General features: G+C 43.0%; 2 protein-coding genes across 3 annotated transcripts; one reads left to right on the top strand and one right to left on the bottom strand.

Annotated features, from left to right (window-relative positions):
• The first annotated feature begins 349 nt into the window (after positions 1 to 349).
• On the top strand, positions 350 to 12507 carry ric8a (RIC8 guanine nucleotide exchange factor A). The gene is made up of 10 exons (XM_036534982.1): positions 350 to 572; positions 2865 to 2912; positions 6283 to 6909; positions 7139 to 7233; positions 8313 to 8463; positions 9266 to 9361; positions 9745 to 9889; positions 10017 to 10161; positions 10519 to 10638; positions 11662 to 12507. The coding sequence occupies exons 1-10, from the start codon at positions 483 to 485 to the stop codon at positions 11786 to 11788; spliced, it is 1644 nt and encodes a 547-aa protein (XP_036390875.1). The 5' UTR covers positions 350 to 482; the 3' UTR covers positions 11789 to 12507.
• A 16-nt stretch (positions 12508 to 12523) lies between these two features.
• On the bottom strand, positions 12524 to 19451 carry sirt3 (sirtuin 3). 2 transcript variants are annotated; one of them, XM_036534983.1, is made up of 8 exons: positions 19186 to 19451; positions 18804 to 18873; positions 16748 to 16921; positions 16366 to 16598; positions 15112 to 15212; positions 14730 to 14891; positions 14385 to 14597; positions 12524 to 13400 (listed from the first exon to the last, which is right to left on the bottom strand). In XM_036534983.1, exons 1-8 carry the CDS (start codon positions 19283 to 19285, stop codon positions 13371 to 13373), a joined length of 1083 nt encoding a protein of 360 aa, XP_036390876.1. In that variant the 5' UTR covers positions 19286 to 19451; the 3' UTR covers positions 12524 to 13370. The 2 variants fall into 2 exon arrangements, with proteins under 2 accessions (XP_036390876.1, XP_036390878.1); XM_036534985.1 differs by having other exon boundaries at positions 12540 to 13394.
• Positions 19452 to 19556: the final 105 nt, after the last annotated feature.

The following is a 19556-nucleotide window of genomic DNA, read 5'->3' as shown; positions in this document are numbered from 1 at the left end:
CCTTGCTCAATGATACAATGGGAGAGCACAGACATTCTAACCTTCTTCCATGTGATCTGCGTTTTATATATATATATATATATATATATATATATATATATAATTATTAGTCTGTAAGTAGGCTACAATAAGATATTATTAGTAATAGTAATTAATAGTAATGGACGGGCGTGCAAAGCATAATAATAGGTTTTCACCCACTTTCTACGAAAATACTCCATGTAAATGGGTCTCAAACGCCGAACCTACGCCTACCTCTTGGTTTAGGTTTGGGAGTAGACAAAACTACATGTCCCACAGTCCTCTGCGGTAAAATTTCGATCCTACGATAATCGTATCATTCGTGAGATTTTTAGTTCCCAGAATCACAACCGGAGAGTAAGGATAACAGCGTGAGTCACATCAGAATTATACTGTAAGAAGGAGCTCGTACATGATTGCCGGGGAAGCTATTAAAATTTGGGTGTACCTGAGACACAGCAATGAAAATGGATTTGAATTCAATAATAGAAAAAATGGAAACTGGAGACCAAGATGCCGCATTGACGGCTCTGCAGGCTTACAATAAAGAGGTAAATTGTCATTATCATAATTATTATAATACATCATCGCCTGTTTTTATTTCCCTTTAAACGCCACACTGTTTTGCATTTGTTGTTGCACTTCTGTGATGTCTACGGTAGCTAGAGAAAAGTATGATCATAAAGTAAAAAAGAGAAAAGAATACAGTGTTGTGTGTTGTTCTGTGATACCACATCAAATCTACTGACCGGTTATAAACATCAAGGGGGAAGTGGGTTTAGGGATATGGATTATGGAAAGCGTGGCTATGCTTAGTCTTAATATCTTTTAACGCAACCTCAACTGTCAGTCATAGAGCAATATTCTATTATTATATCCTTAATATTATTACGCAAACGGACTACTCGCTGTCGCGGCAGCTGTAGGCAGTGTAGTTCGTTTAAACATGGCTATTTTGCCAAAAATAAAATCCGTTTGCTCTTAGCTGTCTGTAGAATTTTGGCAGTGCGTAAGTGTCATGCATATATTATGTCTCATCCAGCTGTTGCGCTTCTGTTAGTATTGTGATATTTTTCATGAAAGAGCTGCATCATTTGTGATTATGACGTTATTATTGTTGTAGATGGAGTTGTTGTTACTATTACTGTTCAGTGATATTATTAAGCAAACGTCATTATCTGTGGCGATTAAGTGATAAAAACAACTAAAGGACACCAACAGCTATTTCACACGGCTAATGTATGCATCGCATTTTCTGTGAAGTTCTCCTGTTAATTATTAACAGACAATTGCGAGTTAATTCAGTTTCTAATTAAAGGTCATGGCTGAGAGGCTGTGAGGAGTTTGGGTTAGAGGCAGACTGGCAGAGTCTTCTGACGTGAAAGCAAACAATGATTTCACCCTCCTCATTGCACGGTACATGTAAAGTAAATCAACGTGCATAATTACAGTTGTTGCAAATAGCAATAGCTACATTGCCTGTTAAACTTCGCGCTATTATCCCAAATTAGCTCTTGTATCACTATATGTATGATGTATAATGTATCACTATATATGCAAGTGCAATTCTAGGACCATCACAAAATTCGCTCAGGAGATTCCTCCTAATTTGTGTCATCAATATGCTGATGTCTGACAGAATGACAGTGACAGTCTGACAGTGACAGAATGTTCTCACGAAGGAAGGCATTTATAGTTCAACTACATTCGTAACTTTCGTATGCCCCCTGCCGAATTAAATTTCATAGTAGCGCTTCTACAACCTAACCATTACAGTTTAATGAATTTATATATAGCATAGTGGCTAGAGACAAAAGAGCTTTTGCAGTTACAGGTATGTCAATTCTGGCATCTCTGAAGCCTACTTTCTATGAATAAGATTTATGAGGGTACATACTTATAGAAAAATTTCTAATGGGTTATATGTTTCATTGAACGGATGTCCTGTAATTGCCCACAAATTGTTGGCCTCTTATTGCATGGTTTGGTGGAAAGAAATCTTCTCCATTGTTTTAGGGTTATTCATCATGACATTCAACATACATCACTCAGAGGTATGAGGGAAAATTGATGTGGCACTTCCTTTTAAAAACAGGAGGCAGTCCAACTGAAGTTCTGGAGATTGGTATTCATCGATCCATTGACCTACTTAGAGTTGCTCAGCAAAGTGGCCCTGGGGACAGCCCATTCCTCACCAAAATAATATTAATCTTGGTTCTTTGTGTGTGTGTGTGTGTGTGTGTGTGTGTGTGTGTGAGAGAGAGAGAGAGAGAGAGAGAGAGAGAAACAGATGTTTGTGCATGTGTGTCTGTGAGTGAGAGAGAGACAGATGTGTGTATTGTATCTAACAATTGGATGTGGGTGAATGAGCTGCACAAACAGATAAGTCAGGCCTTTCCAAATCCATCAGAAGCTGAGTACATCAGAACAGCTCCTGTTTTAGCTCAGTAAGTGAGCTTTCACATCACCGAAGTCCTGGAGGCTAAACAGCTTCATCGATCTCTGCACATGTTCCAGGTCACCTGCAGCTTTCAATGACAGAGGCTCAACTGGATTTGATATAACTGTGGGTGCTCAGCACCATCAGAGGGACAGAGGGGAAACAGACCACTGTTTATTGAGTTTATTTAGACTGATGCTGCCAGATCCCCTCACACACGCCAAAGTCATTTCCTATTTCTCAAGAATTCATCACAGGCGCAAAACAGATTGAGTGTTGTTACAGCACCATTGGGAAAAAAAAGCACCAGACTCTGTATCACTTTACTTAATTATGTAAGATCCGGAAGGCTGCATTGTACTGATACACTGCTTTGCCTCTTTTTATTTTTACTGCATTTTAGAAAAGCCAATGCTTCACATTTAACTCCCAGGAACAAGAAGAGAGAGAGGTATGTATGGTCTTCCTAACATTATCATTGTAATGTCTGGATATATGCTTTTACATATTGGCTGCATACTTCATTGTTGGGTCCAGAGCATTTGGAAGAGAGGAGCTGCATTGTTTCTATCGCATTTGGCCTTTATTTCATTTTGTTTCTGGGCCTTAGGCTGGTTTCCATAGAAACAACTGCTGGATTTATGTAAGCTCCAGACAAACTACATTTGTAATTATATGATCGGAGGATGTTACCAAACGGCAGATCAGGGCCTCTTTTAGCAACACTGTTTATCAATTTTAAGTTGCAATAGTGCACAGAAATTTGAGTTTTTGTTCACCTGTTTTATTGTAGTTGAATTTCTTTTGTCTGTTGTCTCTTTCATGAACTAACTTTTCATCTTTATCTTTTTTCTTGCATGCCCATTTGTTAGGATGGAAAGTTACAAGAGGTATAAGTGTAGAAAAAAATACCAGCTGTACTTGACTAGGATCATTGAACCCATGGCTTATTTCTGAGCTACAAATTCACTGTTGCAATTAATGGGGAGATATCACAACATCCATCAAAAATAGCCTCTAAACAGGTCAAAATATGCACATCTTATATAACATGCATAGGAACCTATTGTTCAGTATAGTGAAATAAGCTCTGGGTTTGCATTATCTTGTATAAGCCTATGTCATAGACTAAGGCTATCTGCACAGAGGAAGGATTAAATGGTTGTCATTTCAGATGTGTTTTGTAACATGCAGTCAATCTAATCAGTTAAAAGACCCCCTTTGGCATGAATCCCACTCGAGCAGTACAGAACTGGAACATGACCACTTCCCTCCCAGCCAGCATTGGTTCATTCATGTGTTTGCTTCATGTCAGCTTGACATTCACAAGAGACATTAGGTGTCAATTCCACTGTCAATTGCTGCTAAACATATTCACATTAAAGTCAGTCACAGGGAAAGCTGACATCATCGAAACAACTGAGTCACACCCCGGTCTTTACACCTTCAATTAACTTAAGTAATAAAGACAGACACAGTTTAGTCCAGCACGTACCACTGAGTCAAGATGGTGGATACCTGACAGCAGTACCTAAACCTAAGACTCAAAGTAAATCAGCTTAGTGGATACTAAGTGTGATAAGTTCATTTCAGCTGAGAACCTGGCCTCCCTGCCCTGCTCAGTGGCAGCTGTAATGGCTCACATCCTTTGGCATTTACATCGTGGTTTTCTAACTCCTGCCCCCAGGGAATGATACCATAAATATCCTGCTGAGACAACAGCCTGGCTGCATGCATCAGTCAATTGAGGACTATTGCTGGATACTGTTCCTTGTACAACCTGTACAACAGATGCGCCATATCAATAAAACCAATTTTAACCTCAGGACTGGTTATGTAATAGCTCTCATCTAATTTGCTGTTCTTAGTTGTCTGGTGCTTTTGCCAGATATTGAGCTTCAGAAGCACAAACTCGATGTCATAAACTCAATTAAATTTATCGTCCATGTCTGGTTTTGACTTTGTGAATTTTTTGAGGTGTTGCACTTTTGATTAGGTTCTGTGTCAGCAGCAGTGTCAGCATTGTTGCTCTTTGCTCTTTCACTGCCAGATTGATTTCAGGATGATTTTGAGACAGGTTGCCCAGGCAGACCTTTTGATGAGCATGGCAAGTTGACAGAAGGACTGCCTTGGTGAGGCTTGCAGAACATTTCATTTAAAATGTAGATTCAGCCAAACTCACAAAGGTACTGCAGCCAGTTGAGAGAAGAATCATTGATCTGTGCTGTTTTTTTTCTGATTCATGCTCAGCATGGAGAACCCGAAAAGGCAGCCTTTCCTCCTTAGTCTTGAGGAATTATGCTCTCCAGTGCCCAGCTTTGTTCAGACTTTAAAGCCAGGCCATCATTCCCTCTCTTGTGACTGATGAAGGAGCTGTCCAGACAACCACTGAAGTGCAAGTAAATTCTATTTGCAAAGCCATGTGTGGCTGAGCTGGAGAACCCAGAGTACAGAGAGAGAAATTACCAGTCCAGGACACATGGTTGTAAACTTGACCAGACCAAGGCAAACATCTGAAATCAGGTGCCAGTGTTCTGCTCAGGCGTTGACCTGGAAAGACATTAAATATGAATAACACTTTGTATGTTGATATTTTACATTACTGTGTTGCTATTAATTTGGATGAGATTTTTATTTTCAACACAGAAATATGGTGTAGACCAATATGGGCTCCTGTTGGCTCTTTTGAAATGGAGGCTGTCAGTTGAATGCATCGGCAGGGTGGTGGAGTCAGGATTGTTTAAGGACCTGTCATTCAGACCAGTACCCACAAGCAGTGTTCAGCTGAATCATTCTTTATTTTTAGTCAGCAGAGATTTGCCTCTTTCATTCATCCATGTATCTGCCTGCAGAGATACAGTATATTAATTGTGACACTTCAAGAAGGTATGTGAGGTTCTGACATAGGCATAAACATTGCCTACAGCAATACATCCAGCAAGCAGCAGTTTGCCTCTGGCAATTTGTCCCTGCTGGCTTAAGTTTGGGAATCAGCGAACAGACAGCAGGCTTGACACCTCTCCAAACACGTACCAATGCTGTGCTGGTGGGACAGCATCACTTAAATCAGCCATTTAGTATAACTAATAACTAATAATATTTTCCACTGTGTAGCTGAAACCAGGTTGGCTTTCTTATTTCAAGTTTCATGTGACATTTTTTGTAATTCTGATCAATGTTAGTTTAGCCTGCCAGTGTTACTGGTGTTGTGCTACTTAGAAGCAATCTGTGGGTCCACAGATTGTGTTTCGTAGCTATGTTGCTTCTATCCAAGGCACTGAACACTGAGGACAAGATGATATTCTAAATCTAAAACATAAAAGAGCACATGACAAAAGCTGATTGCTCAAGGCAGAAATTGCACAAAAGTGCTGATCTAGAACCAGGTATGCAGTTTAACTAATAATGATTAAGGTCAGAACTATGGTTGGGGAATCTGGTCCTAGATCAGAATCCATATGGGCCACTCCCACCTTGACTGAGCTGATCACAGTAAACTACACAAAGTGCACAGGAGCACACGTTATTTTGAGAAATACCTTGACCTTGACAGCAGGCACATTCTTGCAATCATCTGTTACATGTAACACAAGTGGGAAAGCCATCACATTGCACTGGATCAGTCAGAATTATGCCTAGAACACGCTAGCCTTGTTCGACCTATACAGTGGAAAATGGAGTATTATTAGCGACTTTGGCCCTGATGAAGATGAGAAAGCCCTCCCAACCCTTCCTCCCCTACCAGCTCTTCTCCTTCTGGTCCTGCACATGTGGGCGTGTGAAGGGTGGGACTGAGCTGTCTGGATTGTTTGCCTCCACAGCGACTCGGAGAGCTGGTGCTAGGCTTCCTTGAGAGGGACCTGCAGCCGTCATGCCAGCTGGCTTGCCTGGAGACCATCCGCATCCTGTCCCGGGACAAGGGCAGCCTGGCGCCCTTCGCCACGCGCGATGCCATCCAGACGCTGAGCCGGCACGCCGCCATCGCCCACGGCGAGGGCCCCACGCCCGAGATCCCCGACCTGGACGTGATCGTGGAGGCGCTCAAGTGCCTGTGCAATATCGTGTTCAACAGCAAGGCAGCGCAGGAGCTGGGGGCGGAGCTGCGGCTGATGGCGGGCCTGGCCGAGCGGCTCAAGCAGTGCCACGAGCGGCAGTGGAGCCATGAGGTGCGCTTCTTTGATCTGCGCCTCACCTTTCTCTTCACCGCGCTGCGGGTGGACATGCGCACTCAGCTCGCCCAGGAGCTGCGGGGGGTCAGTATTCTCACCAGTGCCCTGGATGCCACGCTGGGCCTACGCTGGCTAAACACCTTCGAGGTGGCCCGGGCTGATGCCGAGGATGGTGCCACTCTGCCACCCCTTGGCCGTGAGGAAACTGAGCGTGCCATGGAGATCCTCAAGATCCTCTTCAACGTCACCTATGACACAAACCGCCGAAAGGTGGATGAGGTGAGGAGCCGCAGAGAAGTAACAGCTCAGTGCATGTACAGTGTAACAAACCCCAAATATGGCTTTACTGTGACCACATACGTGCCATCCCAAAATATGTATATCCAGCCTGTATGCACTGTGATATTACTGTAAAAATAATAATGATGTCATAATGACAACAATGTAGCTGCTCCCATTTTGTTGTTTGGGTTTTGATTCCCTGATCGTTCCTCTGGCAACTATGTAGGAGGAGGCTGCCACGTACAGACACCTTGGAGCGATTCTGAGGCACTGTCTGATGAGCACAGCTGATGGAGAGGACCGTACAGAAGAATTCCACAGGTTAGAGAGCCTGGGGACACACCTGTGTTATGTAGGCAACCTGGTCAGCATTCACACCAAGTACTTAAAACCACCATCAAACAGAGCATCATATGGTGCTTTGACCTTTTTTTAATTTATTTTACATTTTAAAATAAAAGGCCTCTGAAAAAGAGAACCTATTTTTTTCAAAATCCCATCCCTAGCCTCCATTTTACTGTTTTTTCACTTTCTGATTTGGAAGGAAATGGGAGCAGAGCGAATTGTCTATCTGCAGGGATTTCTACCACATTCCTTTCCCTGGGCTTGAAGACGGAAAAAAATCAAAATAAAATTAAATTAAACTGGCGCAAGTGAAACTGGCTGGCTTAAAATGGCAGTGCAGAGACAGGCGGGGTTTTTCACCCTGGGAAACAGCACAGCTGGTATCACTGGCAGAGACACAGCAGTCTGTGCCAGCAGCTCAGCGTGATGTGCCAAAACTTAAATGTGCCAGGATTATAACATTTCTGTGGAGCCCAGGCATTGAATCGTATTGAATACAGTGACAAACATGTAATGATTTTATAATTAATCATTACCAACCCAAGTAAAAATGACAATTTATCTGTTTAATCTGATGGATTTTAGTTCTGTTATGCTTGATCCCAAAATGCACATCTAATTCTGTCTAACTCCATAAATTATGAATCTTCAGAGCCTGAGGTGGCCATTTTAATTAACTATGTTAATTCAGTGCATGTTCCAATTTATTTACCCTTTCTATTAAGACATAGAGAAAATGCCACCTAACAGCTGGTCCTCATGCTGTCAGAACAAAATCTGAAAACTGAAATAAGAACTTTATGGCTCAGTTCAGGCTTTAGTGAGCGTATCATTGGTGATGGTGCCTAATTGCATTTGGGACAGTGACCAGTGTCCATTGTAAAGACAGCCTGTATTTTTGTGCTTGTATCTGTGTGTGTGTGTGTGTGTGTGTGTATGTATGTATGTTTGTGTGCACGTGTGTGCATGTGTGCGTCTATGTGTGTGAATGTCTGCATCCATGTGTATACATGCATGTGCATGCACACATTTATGTATGTGTGTGTCTTCTGCAGCCACACAGTGAACCTGCTGGGGAACCTGCCATTGCCATGTCTGGATGTGCTGCTTATGCCCAAGGTCCAGCAGGGCTCCACAGAGTATATTGGCGTCAACATGGATGCTGTGAACATGCTGTTGGAATTCATGGAGAGGAGGCTAGACAGGGTGAGAGGGACCCTCAGTCACACTCGCACGCGTACACACACACAAACACACACACACATACACACACACACACACATGTGCATACACAGGCACAAACATACAGTACATACACACAAGCATTCACAATCACAAACCATCATAGGTACATTATGTTACCTGGTTTAATGCAGATGGATTTGACAATTAAAATGTAGCTTTCATGTGTTTAAGCAAGGTAATTTGGAAAGGCATTCATGCCTGTTAGATTACCATTGACTTGCATCTCATGCTTTGTCTCTACTTCTCTGTCCTGCACAACAGCAATATATTTGTGTCTAGAGAGGTTTTTTGTGTTAATTTTTCCATTGCAAGTGCTGTACCTGCATAGCCCCAGTGTGTTTTTGTGCTACATTGCCTGTTTTAAAGATATTATTAACAAAGCTCCTCCGGTGCATTGGGAGCTTACAGAGCAGAGCGCAGCTGGGACCTATAATAACAGCAGTGCGAGATTCAGCTGTTTAGATGGGTAATTGAGCCACTGGATTGCAGGCAGCTACCATCCCAGGATTGAAAATATTCCAATATAAATAGCCAGACAGAGCTCCTCTGCTGGCATATCCACAGCACCTGATCCTTTTCCACAGCCTCTTGATGCACTTTTGGAAATGTCCATCCAGTTGTTATGAACCACCCATCTGAACATTTTGAGTGCTACAACTGAGAAGTTTAGTGCAAGTTATGCATGCAGAACTGAATCCCAATCTGCCTCTTTGTCTGACTAGGCAACTAACTGATGATAACACCTTTGCCTCTTGATGTTCAGGGAAACAAGCTGAAAGAGACCCTCTTGCCCTCCCTGAACCTCCTGACAGAGAGTGCCCGAATCCACAGGGAAACCAGGAAATTCCTGAGGATGAAGGTAAGGCCTACTGCCAGCATCTACTCTGCCATCCCTCATTTGACTGACCTCATATCACTTACAGTATCAGTCACAAAGTTTGGACAAACTTGATTAAGATAATGGGAAACATGCATTCAAAGACATTTTGATCCAAAGACTTGAAATTTGTTTCTTAGACAAATATAAACTGTGAAGTTGATGCCTATGTATGAATTTCTTTCCAAAAAATCCATCTAAAAATATTTTTGGCTATTTTGAGGAGTCTATAATATAAGATAGTTTTGATTTGTTCATAACAGTTTTTTTTGTCAGTGCACAATTCCATTTGTTACTTCATAGCTTTGATGTCTACTGTGCTCACATGCATACCATTGTGTGTGTGTTTGTGTATTTGCGAGCAGGTCCTGCCCCCGCTGCGTGATGTGAAGAACCGGCCGGAGGTGGGGAATGCCCTGCGGAACAAGTTGGTGCGTCTGATGACCCACATAGACACCGACGTCAAGCACTGTGCTGCTGAGTTCCTCTTCGTGCTGTGCAAGGAGAGCGGTGAGCACAGCCACCACTTCTTTCAGCTCTCTCTCTCACAGGCACAATGGAAATGCAGCACTGCTCTCCTGTTGAGGGGGGTGCCCCTTGTTCTGGTCTCATAGCATCTGCTTCCTGCCCTCCACAGTGTCCCGCTTCATCAAGTACACGGGCTATGGCAATGCGGCGGGGCTGCTGGCTGCTCGAGGCCTGATGCGAGGCGGCCGTGACCCCGGCCTCTACTCAGAGGATGACGACAGCGACACGGAAGAGTACAGGGAGGCCAAGCCTCAGTAAGTGGCAGCAACACGTGAGGCTGCAGTGACCACAATCACAAATCATAGTTTAATGTTGTGATTGCAACAATGGTAGTGGATTTGAACAGTATAATATGTGATTGTGATTACTCCAATTTGTAACTGTGATGTGGTGCATTTTGCTGTACGATGTTATCACGGTTGATGTGAATTTGGTTGGTCCAATTTTATTGGAATCAGGACAATTTGTGGTTGCTGTTGGGGGAATTTTGTGATTGTGATTGGTGGATATTGTGACTGGGTTCTCTAGTGAGATGTAAACGCAGAACCCCATTTTTCTTGTTCTGCTTGTGCCTCATTTTTCTCATTCTGCTCTGCCAATACCCCCCCCAGCATTAACCCTGTGACAGGGCGTGTGGAGGATGAGCAGCCCAACCCCATGGAGGGCATGACTGAGGAGCAGAAGGAGTATGAGGCCATGAAGCTGGTCAACATGTTTGACAAGCTCTCCAGGTAGTGGGATGTTTTACCATTTCCTCCATAACAGACTCCATCTTCAACACTGACCCACAGAAGTAGATTTCACAACTCAGAAACAGCAGGCTATTGATGTTGTGGAGCTCTGCCTAAGGTGTCTGTTACAGCTGTAACAGCTGAGGTTCACTTCATCGACATGTTGTGGTACTGCTAGCTGTTTTTCACAGCTGATCATTCTAATGAAAGAGGAAAAAGAGAAAGACCCTGAGTGGAGAAGGGATGCGGGGCCGCTTGTTTGTGTGTTTCTGTGTGTGCAGGTGGCAGTGCCCTTTTGCCATCTACCATGCACGTACTGCTCTCCCTAAGGAGACGTGCCACGTGTGTGTGGCTTTGCCACCTGCACCCCCCTGACACACACACACACACACACACACACACACACACACACACAAATGAACAGCCATGAGACAATAAGAATCCCATCACAGACACAGAGCACAGTGGCATAACTGAGGAGTCTGGGATGTTCTGCCTGCCAACCTCAGACAAACTGCCAACATCACTTCATCTGTGTGGGGTTTGGAATGTCACACATACATGCATGCATGAACACAACCATACACACAACTGTGGCATGCAGCAAGTATGTGGGTGGTGAGCTAGCCACAAACATTCTGGCTGACACTCCCAGTACTCTACTGCTGCTGTGTACACGGCCACCCAGCAGGGGGCTCTCATCCACCATTGCTCCCAGCAGATAGCATTGTTAGAGCAGTCAGGGAAGGAGCCAGGGAGAGGCCTGAGGCTGACAAGCTCATAAGCAACACATGCTGTGGGCTGCTCTCTGTAACCTCTCCCTTTGCCTCCCAGCTGCCTCCAGCTATAAATACATACAAATAAAAATCAGAACACAATGGAGATTCTGTATATATTTATCCATTTGATACAGAGGCTGTTCTTGTTACACTCCTCATAGATTAAAATACAACTGGCTATAAAAGGATGCATAACACCACAACGCATTCTGCAATAAATTGGGTCGGGACTTTCTATTTACAGGGACCATGTGATCCAGCCGATGAAACTGGGGGCTGATGGGAAGATGACCTCATTGGAGACAGCTGACTTAGAGAGACTGGCACAGCAGGGGCAACAGGAGCCTGACAACGATGATGAGATTGCCTGAGAATGACTCCGGGAGTCTTGTCCAGCATAGTAACTACCTGTATAGATATAGGTTTGAAAAAAGAGCGAAAGACAGAAACCACCACAAAAGACTTTCTGTATCTGTATCTATCTATTTGGTTTCAGTTGAATGATTTGGTTCCTGTTTGTTGAACAACTGGAGATTGTGAATGCTTTTCACACAAACAGAATTAATGAAAAAGAAAAAAAATCATCTCTTATGTTGACATTTCCCTGTGAAAATGATCAAGTTCCATGAATCCAGGGACAGCAGGTAAGTCGATGGCCAGATAATTGGTACGTTTGAATTTTTTTGACAGAAATTACGTCCGCCTCTTTCATTCTCTGACAGGTGGTGAGTGTTTTTAATCCTTCCAGAGATGATCCTCTTGTTCAATCCTCGCCCTGAGATACACAATTGAGTTTTACACAGCATATGTAATGTAAACTAGCTTCCATTTTCCTGTTGCAAGTCTAAACGGTTTATCCTTTGATCAAACTTTCTCTTGTGTCCGGCTATGATCTCTAAATCAGCTATTAGTGGAGTAAGAGGGAAAAAATGTTTCTGTTTTGCATGCTTCTGTCAATGAAACCTCATTTCATAGTTACATTCTGGTCTTTTTGCAAAACTGGATGAACATGTTTAGACAAGCACCCTTCCTTTGGTCTGAATATGGATTTATATACCTATATATGTTGTTTCCTGAAATGTTTTTAAAGAGTAAATTTAATATGTTTTAGTAAACATTGAGACCTATGGAACCATGTGTTGTTTTTACAAACCAGGAGAAGACAAAAACACCAACAGAGGGATCTAAGCATTTTTCAGGTGACTGTGGAAAGACTGATCTGTCACACCCATGAACACTCCTGATTTAATCCCCTCTTAAGATAGCTCTGCTGTTGTCTGCTGCCATAACCATTTCAGCATCAGAACAAACGGTCACGAGGGATGAAGCACAAGCTCTGTGTGCTATTTTCAAACATGGACGCTGCACCACTCCAGACAGATTGCCACTTTAAAGGGGAGGAGGTAAAAAGGACAAATTTGTCTTATTTATAATTTACAGGGAATGTTTAATCTAAGATTATTTTTTTAAAAGCCATCTGTCTTGTCTGTCTTTATTTCTATTGTTAGTGTGTGTAAAATAAACCCCATCTGAATCACCAAATTTATTCAGCACAGATACTGTACATCTACTCTTTAATGAACGTAACATTACATCTTCTAAACAGACATATATATGTAATTTTTTCCCCTGTATATGTTTTAAGCGTACAGTACCATTGTAAGTAAGTACGTTTAAAATGTAGGTTTCTACAAGCATGCTTCTGCATGAAGGGGGTCAACACAGACCCTTCCTCTAAGTTGTGAGGAGAGCAGCTCATACATTTAAATCACAGGCTTTGTGTGGCCTCTGGATCAGCTGACCCATGTTCATCCAACACAAAAAGAGACACTGGAGGCAAATCTGGCTACCATGAACATGGACATGTGGTTTCCAGCACCACACTGAGTGTAGGAGGCGCTGCCAGGCTCACTGGAAACTGAGCCTAGATACTGCCGGGTAGTCTCACACCCCTCACTCTTCGTTCTTCCTGTGAGCCTGCGCCTCGGAGAGCAAAGAAAATACAGTGAGTAGCGGCAGAGGAGAGAGCTCCGCTTCCTGCTCTATTCCTGGCAGCTCCACGCAGGAGCCACCTGGAGGTAACGGACCTTCACCCAGGCATCTACATGGGGTAGAGGTAACAGAACATAAGGAGGGTGCCTGTGGGGACAAAAACAGATGGCTCTTTACATCACATTTTGTCAGAATTTGGCATGAAAGCTCACCACATATTTAATGGAAATGACAGTGTGCTGTCAGTGAAGTGCATACTGTCTCTTTAAGAGTTAGTCACCTATTGATGATGTCATCAGCACCTCATTTTTCTGTTCAGGAAGTGTTTAGTTAAGGGAAAAAGTTAGAAAAGGCTTCAGAAGTTCTGGTCACAACAATTCTCTCTGTCTGTTACGTTTCATGTTCCTGGATGCACAGTCGGTATGTCTGTGTTGTTAACAAAGCCTTGAGTGACATTTCATGTTTTAACGTGAGTTTACGATATATGTGTTGGTTAGTATGTGCAGGATAAGATAATCCATTGTCATAGTTAAAACACTTAAAATGGTTAAACACTCATTTTAGTTAATTGTCAAAGCACAGGTTAAAATAGCAAGTAAGTTGCACACTTAAAACGAACTCAGGTCTCATTTCATGGTTGTTTTATTGATATATACAGGAATTCATGTGTTTATTATGTTGTATCTTCCTACAGTTTTACCCGCTTCCAGTACACCATTAAACAGAGTTCACCGAGTACTCTCTCCAGCGTGGTGATTTGGAGGAGGAGTTATCTATCTGTCAGCTTGTGCAGGGCGTACAAGGGTGGCAGAATAGACAGCTACATTCATATGCACACCAATACAATACATAGCAGGGGTTTCCATTCATCTAATTATTTGGTCCTAACATTCTTTTGATGTGTGTGTGTGTGTGTGTGTGTGTGTGTGTATGTGTGTGTGTGTGTGTGTAAGTAATACCTTAATATTTTCTCACCTTTCCACTGTCTGCTGCCATTAGTGCCTCCAGTTCCTGAGTCCAGCCCAGAGCATCCGTCAGCTTACGTACCCCACCCACCACATCGCCCAGTTCTGCCACGTCATTATAGCGAGGTGTTCCCCAGGCGAAGGGCCCCACCAGGTCCCTGTTGATGAGGAGGCGCGACACAGAGCTCCGCACTGCTCCTGCCAGGCTGGCAAAGGGTTCCACCTGCATCAGGTCATTGGAGTAGGGGGTCTGTTAGCTTTCACATCACTATAAATCCTCTCTCCCCTTAGTGTAGTGCACATTCTGTCACTGTCAGTATGGGTCAGCCTGCACCATCCTAAGCCTGGCCCTCACCTCCAGAGAGGTTCCCATCACGATCAGCAAGTCAGCCATTGGGAAGTCAGTCAGGTACAGGAAGAACTGCTGGGGGAGCTCCTCACCAAAGAACACAATGTTGGGCTTGATCACTCCTTTACAGGTACTGCACTTTGGCACTGTGGTTGCCATTATGTCATCCTGCCAGGGATAAAGCAGGAATAAAACCTTAAACAAGGACTGTCCAATCATACTTCTCACATATCTATGCCGACAGATAAAATCTTGTTACACAGTTACAAACTTGGCCACAACTCGTGCCACTGCAATTCTCCCTTCAATCTATACTGCCTGCGTAGCGCTGCTCCTTCAGTCAACTACACACACACCAAACACAGATCACCCCATTGGTGGTACTCACTCGTAGCTCCTCCCCAGGGTATTCCTTCCGGCACACGGTGCAGGTGGCAGCGGCAAATGTCCCATGTGCCTCCACAAGCTTATTGGGAGGGATCCCTGCCACTGGAATTGCAGGAAAAAAACACACAAGAGAAGCGCATACATGAACAAACACACTCTCACTTTACAAAGCGCTTACAAAGCCAACTGGGGAACACACTGGTGTTTAAGACCGTGCTGTGTCTGGCTCAGTTTGAATCTACAGTTGTGGCACAAACACGGTCACATCCACACCATCCCACTCTACAGAGTACGTAGATTTAAAACGGAAAATAATATGTAGGATTTTGTGCCATCTAGTTTCGTTTGAAACTGAGCATTGGCACAAGTGTTAAGAAAGGTTTAGAAAAATGATAAAGGATGTGCAAAATACTAAAAAGCTGTGCATTTTTGTTCTGGTCTAAACTAAAAATTGACATTCACTCTCCTCATATTTTAGTCACTTAGCAAACAGGCTTACCCAGACTGATTAACACAAGGGTACAAAGTACATCTGAATACACATCTGAGTACACAAGTCACATGAAGAACAGTACATCAAGAAAACAAGAGACCACACCTGAACATGTGTCAGTCCACCTCACTGCGCTACAATAACGAGTTATGATTGTTATGATAAGTTATGATTAGTCGGAAGAGCCAAGATGCAGAGGTAGGTCTTCAATATGTTGTCAGTATGTGTCTAGTGTTTCTCAATCCTACTCCTGGAGCCCCCCTGTCCTGCATATGTTCTATCTATCTTTGCTCCAAACGCACCTTATTGAAATGACTAATATTCTCTTGATTAAATCAGGTGTGCTCAGCTAATCAAAAGTGCCACTGATGAGTTCAGTCAGGTAGGTAGAGCAGGGAAAGATGGAAACCTTGCAGAGCAGGGGGGCCCCAGGAGCAGGATTGAGAATCAGTGGAGTTTGATTATCATGTGAGCACTGGCACAAACATGCAGATACAGAGTAAACACATACACTTTAAGGAGCATACATACTGAAAACAATCTATAGCACCTTGCCGTGTCTAATTTGTTGTTAATAGGGGCTGTAGCACAACGATACATACACCCCCCCCCCACACACACACACACCTCACGTTCCAAAGAGCACACTTAACAGAGAGAAGAGAGAACCAACAGTCACAATATCTAACACCTTGTGGTGTCTGATTTGGCCTGACTGAGCAGTGGCAGTGGTTTGCCGTGCAGTGAGGAGGGAGCACTCACTGCGCTCCAGCCCATCGATGTTCTGCGTGTACATCCTGAGCAACTGGCCCTTGTCCTGCAGGAGCCGGATCAAATAGTGTGCGGCATTTGGCTGGTAGTTCCCTGGGTACAGTTCTTTAGCCAGGGCAAAGAAAGGCCTGGGGTTGTGGTGGAAATAGCCAATCTCAAATATAGCTTCTGCATACGGTAGGTCATACTGCTGCAGGTTGTCATAGAGGCCGCTGCCAGGAGACCTGTGGGCAAGGGAAGAAGATAATAACCCCTTAAAAACACTGGCCCCTGGACATGCTGAGGCTTTCTTCAGTGCTCTTCAGTGCCTCTTCACTGCACAATATAAGAGAGTGGTGTTGAAATACTGTTTCCTAATGGGTGGCTGTCTAACCTGAAGTCTGGGATGCCACTGGGGGTGCTGATTCCAGCTCCAGCCATCACCACTATCCTCCGGTAATCACACTCTCTGATGCCTTTTGCGATGTCCTCCAGGGTTTGCTGCTTTTGGGGACCACCTCCACTCCGTCCAAACAGCCATCGAACCCCACTCCATCCAGGAAAACATCTCCCAAGAAGGAAGACATGCACAGACATACATTTTAAAAGCACATTTGTTGTACAGTGGATATAAAAAGTCTACACACCCTTATGAAATTGCAGGTTTTTGAAATGTAAAGACAGAAATAACGTAAATGTCAGACTTTTTCCATCTGTAATGTGATCTTCCAACAAACAAAAATCCAGAGAAAAAACAAATAGTTAATTATTAGGAACATTTTAAATAATAAAAAAAACTACAACACCCTGATAAGTCTGCACCAATCACATTCAAAATCATGCCTGTAGGTAAATAGCATACAACTGCCATCAATGAAAGGGATTCTGATTAAACCAAGATTAAAGGCAGCTGTCAGTGTAGGATTTGCGTTGAATGATAGGAGCTGCATCCTACTGGGAAAGCCATGGTCTGCAAAGAGTTGCCAAAGAAACTGTGAGAGCTAGGCTAATTGTTGAAAAGTATCAATCAGGAGAGGGATATAGAAGAATATTGAAGGCACTGGATGTACCATGGAGCACTGTCAAAAACCATCATCAATAAGTGGAGAAAATGTGGCACCACAGAGACATTGTAAAGATCAGGACGGCCCTCCAAAGCTGATGAGAGGATGAGAGGAAAACTTATCAGGGAGACTACCAAGAGGCCAACAGCAATGCTAAAGGAGCTACAGGAATTTCTGGCAGGCATGTGACCACCATCTCTCATATTCTGCACGTCTGGGCTATGGGGTAGGGTGGATAGATGGACACCCTTCCTTACAAAAAGGAACATCCAAGCCCATCTAAATTATGCCAAAAGATTTATTCAGTCACCCCAAACCATGTGGGGAAAATGTGCTATGGTCTGATGAGACATAAGTTGAACTTCTCAGCCCAAATTGTAAAAGATATGTTTGGTGCAAAGCCAATAAAGCTCATCATCATAGGAACACCATACCGACTTTGAAGCATGGTGGTGGTAGCATCATGCTTTGGGGCTGCTTCTCTTCAGCTGGGTCAGGGGCTCTTGTCAAGTCAGATGGAATAATGAATAGCACCAAGTATCAAGATATTTTGGTACCAAACCTGCTGGCCTCTGTCAGAAAGCTGAAGATGAAGAGAAATTTCACATTCCAACATGACAATGACCCAAAGCACACATCCAAGTCAACCAAGGCATGGCTTCAGAAAAGGTGATAAGTCTTTGAGATTGCCCAGTCAGAGCCCAGAACCTCAATCCCGTCAAAAACTTGTGTAATGACCTAAAGAGAGCTGTACACAGGAGCTCCTGTCGCAATTTGAAGGAACTTGAACTTTTTTTGCAAAGAAGAGTGGGATAAAATTCCAAAGTCTAGATGTGCAAAGTTAATAGAGACTTATTCACAAAGACTTGCTGCTGTAATAAATGCAAAACGTGCTTCCACAAAGTATTAGTTGGGTGTGTGTGCAGCGCAGACTTATGCAATCAGGGTGTTGCAGTTTTTTTTTATTATTATTATTTTTCCTAATAATTGACTCTTCTTTCTTTCTCTGAATTTTTGTTTGTTGGAAGGTCACACTAAAGATGGGAAGAGTCTGACATTTGTTATTTCTGTCTTTACCTTTAAAAAATCTTCAATTTCATAAGGGTGTGTAGACTTTTTATATCCACTGTAGGCATGTGTATTGTGTACACAGAATGCATATATCCTTGCTAGCGTGAATGGTGGTCTTTAAAATGCACCCAGACAAACAAATAATTTTCCACAATAAAATATATGTAATAAGCTATCACTCTTTTCATCTAGACTATTTAATATCGTCCACTTTACCAAATGTCAAATATGCTAAATGATGTAAGGTTTCAGTGGTAGGCTACCCATGCAGTACCTTTCTCGGAGGCATATGAGTAACCCCCTAGCAATACTCACCTGTAACACCGAGCTGCCTGAAATTGAACTCCTGCGTAACCTTCACAGCAGCGAGTTGTACCTTGAAGGCCTGCGTTTGTAAAGCAAAACATTAAATTGGACAATTGACTTTAAATCAGTTTCACGTCACAAGTGATTAAATACAACAGGCTAATTTCCTTGTCAGCTGCGGCAAAATACAAAATAGAGGCTTGTCCTTTAGCTGGGTAACGATTGGTGGCCGTTTTCTGATATAGCATTTTACTATATACTGCAGCCCTCTGCATTCATTTCAGCGAATGTCAGCTAACTAAAATCTACACATAAATGATCTAAATAATAAATAATAATATCGATATACTAAATTTTACTCGTATGTTGCGCAAGACAGGTTTAACATTACCTTGCACAGAGCACCATCCAATACCCTTTGACGATCTTATGTTTTGATTTACTAACAACCTACATAGCTGGCGGAGGGAAGAGGTCAAAACAAATATCATAGCTTCGTATTTCTTCGAATTTCGCCAGTATTACATGTTTTGCAAGCTTGCATGAACTGGACATTTGTCAAATGCAACTAAAATGTAGCTAAAAAGAGTCCATATTTGACAATAAAAAGCGGACGACTACTAACAACTTGAGCTATAATACTCAGTCTTCCACCACTTCAGGTATACGCGTAAGATAAGTGACCTACTGATGACATCATGTAGTTTTACCGTAATAAAGCGTGTATATATCACCACATGATGGGGTTAGTCAAGAGCCAGT

Source organism: Megalops cyprinoides, chromosome 8 (genome assembly GCF_013368585.1).
Source record: "Megalops cyprinoides isolate fMegCyp1 chromosome 8, fMegCyp1.pri, whole genome shotgun sequence".
NCBI classification, from domain to species: Eukaryota; Metazoa; Chordata; class Actinopteri; order Elopiformes; family Megalopidae; genus Megalops; species Megalops cyprinoides.
This window is presented reverse-complemented; position numbering and strand designations above follow the sequence as displayed.

Excerpts from the sequence above, each read along its gene's own strand:
- sirt3 (XM_036534983.1), bottom strand. The coding sequence starts at position 19,285 with ATGATATTTGTTTTGACCTCTTCCCTCCGCCAGCTATGTAGGTTGTTA. Across the intron at positions 16,599-16,747 it reads AGTGGCATCCCAGACTTCAG|GTCTCCTGGCAGCGGCCTCT; the intron begins GTTAGACAGCCA and ends CCTTGCCCACAG. Across the intron at positions 13,401-14,384 it reads TGGCAGCAGACAGTGGAAAG|GCGCAGGCTCACAGGAAGAA; the intron begins GTGAGAAAATAT and ends TTGCTCTCCGAG.
- ric8a (XM_036534982.1), top strand. The coding sequence starts at position 483 with ATGAAAATGGATTTGAATTCAATAATAGAAAAAATGGAAACTGGAGAC. Across the intron at positions 9,362-9,744 it reads GGAAATTCCTGAGGATGAAG|GTCCTGCCCCCGCTGCGTGA; the intron begins GTAAGGCCTACT and ends ATTTGCGAGCAG. Across the intron at positions 10,639-11,661 it reads ATGTTTGACAAGCTCTCCAG|GGACCATGTGATCCAGCCGA; the intron begins GTAGTGGGATGT and ends TTCTATTTACAG.